The sequence below is a fragment of the Orcinus orca genome, chromosome 6 (assembly GCF_937001465.1).
Source record: "Orcinus orca chromosome 6, mOrcOrc1.1, whole genome shotgun sequence".
Classification (NCBI taxonomy): Eukaryota; Metazoa; Chordata; class Mammalia; order Artiodactyla; family Delphinidae; genus Orcinus; species Orcinus orca.
Window position 1 is genome coordinate 32,729,911 of NC_064564.1, and position 9,369 is coordinate 32,739,279.

The window sequence follows — 9,369 nt, forward strand, 5'->3', positions numbered from 1 at the left end:
ATACGAAGACAATCATTGGAAATATCCTCAGATATATTGGAACATCTATGAATTTTCAACTAGAAAAAAAATGAAGGCATTTTTTAAAATAAAAATAGATTCCATTCGTTTTTAGTTGTGTGACATATCTCTGGGAAGATTTTAATGAAAAGGATAACACTGGTTTCCTCCAGGAAAGAGGATTGGGTTGACAGGGGAAAGAGGTGGGAGGAGGATCCGCCACTGCATATTCCATTTTGCACAATTTAAATTTGAACCATGAGAAGGTATTGCTCGCTTAAAATATTATACTAAAATCATTTAAAAGGTAAAAAACTAAATCTTTAACAACCATGGAATACTATGAGAAAGACATTTAGTGAATTCTGGTCTTGGACATGGGGACTGCATGACAGTTTTTTGATGGACGGGGGCTTTCCGGCACAAAGGGTCATTAGTAAGGCTGGTCCTGCTGGATGTTGGTTGGAGCACAAGGACCACTTCCTTAGGAGTGATGTACATACAGCAGTCAGAAACTGACTGAGACAATCCTAATTTCAAATACTCAGTTCCATGTGGCCATAAATACCCAAGTATTTATCAGACTAACACTTGGGTATTTTGTTCAGAAAGTCTAGTCTCTGTTGAAGTAAGTCAACAGCCAGGTAGGAAGCAGAGTGTGTTGAGGGACACAAAACTAGGTTGATGGATAAAGAAGTAAAAGTAAGGGACCATCATGTCCAAACTCTGTGCCGAGAATCAAAGAAACAGTTTATCAACTGCCTAAAGAGGCACACGCCAATTGTGTTGTCACTCTGGGAGGTGGAAGGAACTTCCAGTTCTTGCCTACCTGCCAGAGCCCTCATGGCAGGTAGTGGGGTGCCACACCCCACCCTACCCAGAACCCCCTGGCCTCTGCCCCTCCCCCACTGCAGAATGTTTCAGCCCACATTCTACTGTTTAGATTCAAACTTGTCCCTCCTTTACTTGGATCCTAACCATCTGATGAAGCAGGTCGCTCTCTGGGTCCTGGTCGTGACTTTTCTCATTGATGCTACCAGGCAGCAGTAGTCCGTGCCCAAGCCTGCAGGGTGGCTTCAGAAGGAGGTCAGCCTATAGGCTGGGGGTGTGTTTTCAGAGACCCTGCCATCCTTCACATCCTTCGGGTTCACACGTGACACTTCACTGTGAGCACATAGTTGGACGGAAGTAGAGGGAGAAGAGAGCACTGGACACACAAGGACATTTCACCTGGGGAGACTGGGGAGCCTGAAGAAACCTGAGACTGCACTGGGGAGGAGAGGTCTTTGGAGGTAGATCAAGAGGAATTGCCCTGGCTATGGAGAAAGGATGGCAGCAGACAGGTTGATTCTTTCTAGAAAGGAGACAAGCCACTCTGAAATGTGTGTGTAAGGATGTGTGTGATGTCCTGGTGGTGACACAGGGAGGGTCATGAGGAAAGCCTAGACCTGTACTATGTTCCTGAGGTACCTGAAGCTTGCCTCACCATATCTTCCAAAGGGATTTGAACAGGAGCCTACTGTATCTCAGGGGGCCCTGGGGAGAGATGGTCTTGGTGAGAAAACTATTCAATGGGGCTGTGTGTGGCCACACCTGCAGTGAAGTGTCCTCTCCGAGAGCAAGGCAGGAGGTTACTCTAGCTGCCGCAGCCCACACCTCGTCCACTCCTCCCAGCCCAGAGCTCCCTTCTCAGTTCAGGTAACTGTTGCCTTGGATTCAACAGGGGATGGGCAACCGTGTAACTTCAGCCAAGAGAGGGCTCAGGTTCCTGAGTTGCTCTGAATTGTTCTTCCTTTTGTGGAATCGCAGTACTTCAGACCTACTTCATCTTGTCCAGTATCTCATGGTGGACCCTCAGGCTGCCTTGAGAGGAAGAGTTTGTTCATATTTCATGTCACTCCTTCATGGACAGGGAACAGATGTGGAGTGGGGTTGTTTCGGGTGGAATGTCTAGGAAGGCTGCTTCCTCTTTTAAAGGGGAAAGGAGTGTACCCCAGGGTCAGGAAGACAATCTGTGTTATTACTAAACGTCCTATGACACCTGTTCTGGTTAATTAGGTGCACCGTGGTGTGTACCTCGTTCTCCTGAACAGACATGTGTTCCAGAGAACTTGATCGCCATGGCAACTGGCTTATGCCTGCTTCTCAGACTGTCTTTCCATTATTGGGAGCTGGAAGGGGAAGGACCACAGGCGGTCTATACTCCCACGACCAATGTAACATAACAATTCCCTGGCCCTTGTTTAATCCTCTGCAGCCATCACTGGCTGTGAAATGACAGAATCTAAGGGACACGTGCCTACTTCTCAGACCACCCCCACCTCCTAGGAACAGAACTCCTGAGTGATGACAGTGACTCTGGGCACTGGGGAGGGGGTGGCAGGACCTGGCCCAAGTTACGTACCTGCTGTGGATTGTTCTGAGATGCAGGTGCATTCTGGGCCAGTGTTATGAGTTTGTATCAGGATTCCATTAGAGGGATATTTTCCAGCATTTTGTCTTGTTTTGTGAGGCTAGGAAAGAAAGAGGGGATTTATACTGAGCGTGAGGAAAAGGAGGACTGAGGAGGAGATGGGGCCCTAATATTTTACACAGTGCCTTTGGGTGCCTAGAACTTACCTTGCAGAAGGTCCCTACCTGCTAGTACGCAAGCTGAGGGGTATTTCCCACAGAGCGGATGTCCACACAGTTCCAGGCCTTGGGAGACAGCCTGTGAGGCTTAGCTGCCAGGGGCGCCTTAGGGAGGCTCTCCAAGTGAGTGCTTGCTGAGGCAATTTCTTCTCGGCAGGCAGGGGTCAGGGGCCTTGGTGGATGGGCGCGGGGTCACCAGTGGAAAAATTCTCAACTGGAGGTCAGGGCATGAAAAGCACTTGAAGACATTTGCACGCTGCAGTTTCCCTTGTCCAAGTGTCTCTCACCTGTGGAGATTTACACTCTGATGCCGCAGAAAGCCTCTGTCCCACTTGCCCATTCTCCTCCTCCATTCACTACTTTCCTTTGCCTCAACAGCATCTCCAGTGTTGGGAACAGATGTTCACCATGAATCCCGGTGACTCCTTGCCTACTTTCACGGCAGTGCCCTTTCCTCCACCCATTCCTGGCACCCAGCACCGGCCACCCTGGGGGCAGCACCTGCCACCTCCCATCACCCCAGCATTCCCTCCTGGCAGCAGCCAGCTGCTGCCAGCTTTCCCCACGACGCCTTTGGTGGCTAATGGTGGCTGTGGACCTAGTGGCCCTGGGGCCTGCAACCTCACTATCCAAGTCAGGTCACAAGGGAGGCCAGTGGAGGGCCCCCAGATTCAGACCTTTATCATAACTCAGGGCCCCCTCACCTGGAGCGCTCCAGGGGCCCTCAGCGGGAGTGCTGCATGTCCTGCACCCGTATTCGTAACAAACCCTGCGATGGAGACCATTGTGACTGCTCCAGCTGTTGGAGTTACTCAGGCTGGCAAAGGAGGCTGGACCCCAGGCTTTCCTCCTCAAGCTCCACCACCAGCTGCCCAGCTGGTCCCCATCATTCGCCCAGTGAACTCTGGGCCTTGGCCACATGGCACTTCCAGGGAGGGCAGTCTGGCCACCAACCAGCCCTACGCCTCGCAGGGTGACTGCTCTAACCCCCAGAGCGTGTACAGTAACTTCCGACGTTGGCAGCGCCTCAAGCCACTGGCGCGGAGACACCTTCCCCAGAGTCCTGATGCAGAAGCTCTTTCCTGCTTTCTCATGTGAGTGAACGCTCAGGGGGTCATGAGCTTATCGGAGCTTTTAGATAAAGAGGACCTGGGGATGGACTCGCAGGTTAGGTTTCTAGGGATACTGGAAGCAAGGTCTGAGGGCGATGTCCATGCTATGAGAAGGCACATTGTCGGTCATATGGGTGAGCCTGCCAGGCCATGACATCATGACTGAAATGTGCCTCATCTCAACTGACCCCACCACCCTGAGAGTCTAGCCAACTTGCTCTTCCATGAGTCTCATGGTAATATGGACTGAAGACTTGCAGTCAGAGAGGGTCGTGCTGTAAGGTGAGGAGCCAAGGAGTGGATGCCACACTCTCCTGTGGTACCTTCTCCTTTCATACAGGACTTGAGTGTACGTGGCCGGGGGAGGTCACTTTGGAGGAGGGGGAGGAGTGCAGGGCCCAGGAGAGCGCTTAATGCACGCCTCGACTTTGTTGTTGTGGAGAATTCCACTAGGAACAGGGTGATGGTAGAGCTCTCCTAAGGGCGTGGGCTCTCTCCCACTAGAGCTGTGAGCCTGGCAGGCTATTCCAGCCTAAACCTCTGGTCCCTCGTAAAAAGGGGACAGTCACACTTCACTCTGAGGACCGGGCAGAAGACTCCTTGGGCTAATCTATGGAGTGTTAGCAGATGGCCTGGCACATGCCACGCCTCATTGATGATAGTGATTTTTCTTATGAAAAGGCAGCCTTGAAGAGGAAAAGAGCTCCCCAAGGCACAGTGTCCCAGCTGTAGCCTGGGAGTGGATGGTCATCCTCGAGTGTGAGGTGGTGACAGCAGTAGCCGGGAAGGCTTGTCTTTGCCCTCCCAGACACCTGCCTCTCACCCTCCAGTTGCTCAGTCATGCTGCGTTGAGTGATGTGTGGTCCACATTGGCGGGTGGGGTCAGGCAGGTGGGGGCTGGGCTGGGCACGGAGACTGACGCCAAGGTCTTACAGCCCAGTGCTTCGATCCCTGGCCCGCCTGAAGCCCACCATGACGCTGGAGTGGGGACTGTGCAGGGCCGTGCAGGAATGGCAGCGCGTTAGTAACTTTGATCGGATGATCTACTATGAGATAGCAGAAAAGTGAGTCAGCGTCCTGGGCCCAGGGGCTGCATGGAGGGTGAGGCGAGTGGGTGAGGGCAGTGTCTGGCCGTGGGGATGCTCATCAGAGAGGACAAAGAAGGGCTGTCACCCAGAACAGGGGCCCCACAGCCCAGAAGACCTACTGTCCTCCAGAAACCCCTCCCTCACCTTCAGAGCTTGGGTCTTCTGTCCTTCCTCCACCAGGAGCTCTGCCCTCCCCTGATTTTGACCTACCCTTGCCTTGACATGAAGGTCTCAGGATGGGGCAGGGTGACGCTGTGAGTCCAGTTGGGGTCCAACTCCGGCCATGTGGGCTGAGCCGGGGAAAGAGCTCCACCCGCCAGCCTGCTGCTTCCTTAGTGGTGGGTGGCTGGCGGCCACTGACATAGATTTGGGACCCCCTCTCCTCACGAAAAGTGGCCTGAGTGGGTACACTGGCATCCCTGAAGAGGCTGGGGTAGCTAGCTGTCATCAGCCCGAGGGTCTCTGGCCCTTCCGTTGTTTGCTCCGTGGTAATCCCCTTGGTTTAAGAAAGAAAAGCAAACCAACGAGCACCTCTCAGAGGAAAGGAAGGCCTCTCTCTGAGCTCAGCACCCACATCGTCCAGCCTCTCCTGGGCCCTGTCTCCAGGTCTATGTTCCAGGACTCTCAGTCCCAGCCCAGGGTCCTGGATTCGGGCAAGGACCCCTGTGGGGAACACATGCCTGTTCCAGCCTCTGGCTGTCAGCCCTTCATGTGGTTCTGGATGGGGACGGGGGGCATGAGGAGGGTGCCCCCTGGGTCAGCCACATGTCCCGTTGACCTGGTTCAATTCAGCGACCTGGGTCTATGCTGTTGAATGGCCTCCAGTGCTGGTGAGGCAGGAAGGGTCCCAGATCTTGTATCAGTTCCAGGAGCAGCTCTCTGCTGTGCACAGCACCTCACAGGGCCTTGACAGCCCCAAGGTACATCCTCTCCCAATCCCTCATTCTTGGCTGCCTTTGTTGGGCTCCAGAACCCAGGCCTTTTTCTCAGGGTGGCCTGTGCCTCCGTCAACCCCCAGGTTCATGGAATTTGAGGCCAAGGAGGAGATGCAGATTCAGATGTTGCAGTGGATGCAGTGCGCGCAGGACCTGCCTCCTCCAGCCCCACCGAAGCTGGATCCTCGGGGGCCCCCAGTCCCGAAAGTGGGCCTTCAGCCAGGCACCCAGGTTCCCACTGGTGTTGAAGGCACAGGTAACAGGGACCTAGGGTTGGCCACTGTCCCCATGTGGATCCTTTTCCTTCAAGACAGGGGCATTGGTCTTTCAACCAAAACAGACACCGAGACGGGGGGTGGGGGCATGGGGTCTCAGCTGCCCTCTGTCACTGCTGGGTATTGACTTGGTCAGTTTTGTAACTCCTCTCACACCTCCCTGTCAAAGGACCCCACACAAGGTCTGCCTAGGAAGTGGGCTTGATGGCGAGACCCCTAGAAAATTGGAGGTTCCCCACTTCCTTACTTGTGACTCTCCTAGATGCCCCCCTTACCTCCCCTCTCCAACAGTGCATGAGGCTTCAGGTGGTCCTGACCCCCCTACACCCACATCTATGTCCCACAAACAATGCCCTCACCCCAATGTGCGCTCGGTGGTCAGGAGGTGGACCGGGAGTCCCTCACCTTCCTTCCCTTCCTCCCGCTCTGCCTCAGCCTGTGCTCCCAGGATGTCCGGGCCCAGGGCCCAGCCCTCCCGCCCAAAGTCCCAGCAGCCCCCGGAGCCCAAGGCACCCAAGGAGATTCCCCCCGAGGCTGTGAGGGAGTATATGGACATCATGAATGCGCTGGTGGGGCCCGTCCACTCAGCCACAGGCGAGTCAGATGCAGAAGGTGGAGAGGACGGAAATGAGCTGAAGCAGGAAGAGGACGGCATCTACTCGGACCCAGGCCTCTTGAGCTACATTGACAAGCTGTGTTCCCAGGAGGACTTTGTCACCAAGGTAGGCTAGGCCTGGAGCCTGGGGTCTACAAGATGCCAGGGCATGGAACACTCAGCACCCAAGATCTGGGTTCTGCTCAGGCCGTTGGGACTTAAGCTCAGCTCCTTGTTCCTGAGCCTGGTATTAGGGGAGGTTTACGCAGATGTATGTGTGTACGTGTTTGTGTCTGTCAGTGTGTATGCCTTTGTGTGTCTGTGCCTCTGTATATGTGCTCTTTTGTGTGTGACTGTGTATGTGCATGTGTGTGTGCGCGCGCGCGTGTGTGTGTGTGTGTGTGCTGAGCATCCCCGCCTTGTGGAGGGGAGTGGGGTGGGTCTCTGCTTTTCACTTTCCCTTCGGGTCTTCTTGTCTCACAGGCCACTCCTGGCCAAGGATGCTCACAGCCTCTTCTTTCTGTCTGAGGTGGAGGCAGTCATTCACCCTCGATTCCTGGCAGAATTGCTTTCCCCAGACCCACAGCTGGATCTCTTGGCCCTAGCGGAGGAGCTGGAGCAGGAGGAAGGGCTCACGCCGGAAGAAGTGAGCCAGGGGAGGGAGAGGGACACTCAGGGAGCCAGGGGACCCCACGGGAGGGAGACTCCAGGTGATCCAGGGGACAGGGGAACCCAGATGACCCAGGGGAGCCAGAGGAGGGAGGGATCCCCGGTAGAACAGGGGAGACAAGGGACACCCAGGAAGACCAGGGCATTGAGGGACCCCAGTGAACAGGGGAGAGGTAGGGCCCCAGAACTGGAGGGCCACCTGGCGCTGTCCATCCCTCCCCTGCCTGGGAAGCTTGGCATGGGGAAGGGCCCGTTCTTGGGTGGGTGCAGTGCAGGGTGAAAGGAAGGAGAGGATGGGGAGCCGGGATGAGAGGGAAGGGCACAAAGCTGGGAATAAGGTGCAGGAGGATGGCAGGAATGCCACAGTGTCTGTATTTGGATTCGAGTCCTGGGGTCCCCCGTCCCCTCCTTCCCCCAAGGGCCATTGTCCCACTGCCCAGGGCTCCTCCTCTCACACGTGTGTGTGGAGCCCGCACTGTCCTCCTCCCTCCTACCAGCTGGTGCAGAAACGACTCCTGGCCTTGAAAGAGGACGAGGGTGTGCGGGCAGCCCCGAGTCACGGTGCACCCGGAATGCGCTCAAGTCCTTCTGAGCCCGACGCCGGCCAAGGTGCCCAGAGGCACGACCAAGACCCCCATCCAGGGGTCAGTGATGAAGCCTGCCCACCAGAGCTTGATTCTGAGGCTCCTCATAGGCTCATCCAAACAGACACTGGCCCGTGCAGGCCCAAAGGCTTCGATCCCTCTCGAGGACGTCAGGAGGTCTCTCCATTCCGGGCCGGACCGCCCTCCCCTCCCCAGGGTCAAAGGCGCGCTGCCCCTCTACGGGGACCCAGGGACGCGTCTGTTCTCAGAGAGGCCTCTCCTGTTCGGGAGGCCCGAGGGCCCAGGGACGGGTCCGGTGAGGACAAGGTGAAGCTCCCTGGGATGATCTTCGTCGTGGGCACTCAGCACAGAATGCGGCCTTTCAGTCTGTCCCAGAGTCCTGCCCATGCCTCAGGCCTGGCCTCCCCTGGAGGTTGGGGGGCACGGAGTACTCCCCACGCCCCCTCCCCTCAGAGAAGAGGTCTCAGCCCAGCTCCACCAGCCGCTCCCAAGTCGAGGAAGCAGGCTCTGTGTGGACGCCCAGCCCGTGCTGAGAAGCTGCCCATCCTCGGGGCTGGCCTCGGGGTGTCTGGGAGGCCAGGCTTGGCTCTGGGGCCGGCTCGCCCCTCACGGCCGAGAAAGAGAAATCGTGACCCGTTTGTCACAGAGAGGAGAAGGAAGAAGAAGAAGAAGCACTGCAGGCAGTAGGGAACAGCTGGGCCGGCCCTCCAGGGTGGCCCCCAGGGGAGCCTAGGGCCTCCTCGTCATCCCAGTGCTGACCCTGGATGATGTGGGGGGAAGGGAGGGAGGGCAGGACCACCAGAGTGGGGAGGGGGTGCGGGATTGTGGGGGGTTAGGGAGGTGGGGGAGGTGGGTGTGGCCAGGTGTGTGTGTGAGCAGGACCTTTGGAGTGACGTATATCAATTGTGAATAAAGATCGTCTTGGTGGGAAATGCTCTCAGGCCACTGTCATCTTGTTCGTGTTGCGCTGCTCCACAGAGAGCGATCCAGAGAGGAAGGAAGGATGAGGGAGGTCACAGGAGCTCTGGATCTACAGGTGGCCAAACCTTTCCTCCACATAGACAAGGACTCCTCAGGCTGCCCCTGGGAACGCACAGCTCTCACTTTCCCCAGGGACCTCCTCATCATCCCCTTCTCTAAAGTCTGCTTGGCTAGGGGCCTTCTGGGGCCTCTGTACCATCTTCTGCATCCCTGAACCTTCTGGGGAGGCAGAGCTGCTTTTGTGCCTTTCAGCCCTCTGGACACCCACCAGTTTCTAGGATGGAGCCTGGAGACAGCCCTTGTCATTATGGAACTTCTCTCTGCTTCCCTGAAGTGGCCAGGCGATGGCGCTGGGATGATCCTCCGCTCATCCAGGGTTTCCTGTGTGGGTGGAGTGACCAGAGAGGAAAAGTCTTGGCCATGCGGACAGGACTGTCTGCCTCGTCGTAGCGCGAGCATCCTCTAGTCCCACTGGGAT

The 9,369-nt window shown here is 56.1% G+C and overlaps 1 protein-coding gene across 1 annotated transcript; it reads left to right on the top strand.

Annotated features, from left to right (window-relative positions):
- The first annotated feature begins 992 nt into the window (after window positions 1-992).
- On the top strand, window positions 993-8,597 carry LOC101278226 (NUT family member 2G-like). The gene is made up of 7 exons (XM_049711851.1): window positions 993-1,086; window positions 3,010-3,725; window positions 4,679-4,807; window positions 5,850-6,022; window positions 6,477-6,763; window positions 7,166-7,282; window positions 7,803-8,597. The coding sequence occupies exons 2-7, from the start codon at window positions 3,031-3,033 to the stop codon at window positions 8,595-8,597; spliced, it is 2,196 nt and encodes a 731-aa protein (XP_049567808.1). The 5' UTR covers window positions 993-1,086; window positions 3,010-3,030.
- Window positions 8,598-9,369: the final 772 nt, after the last annotated feature.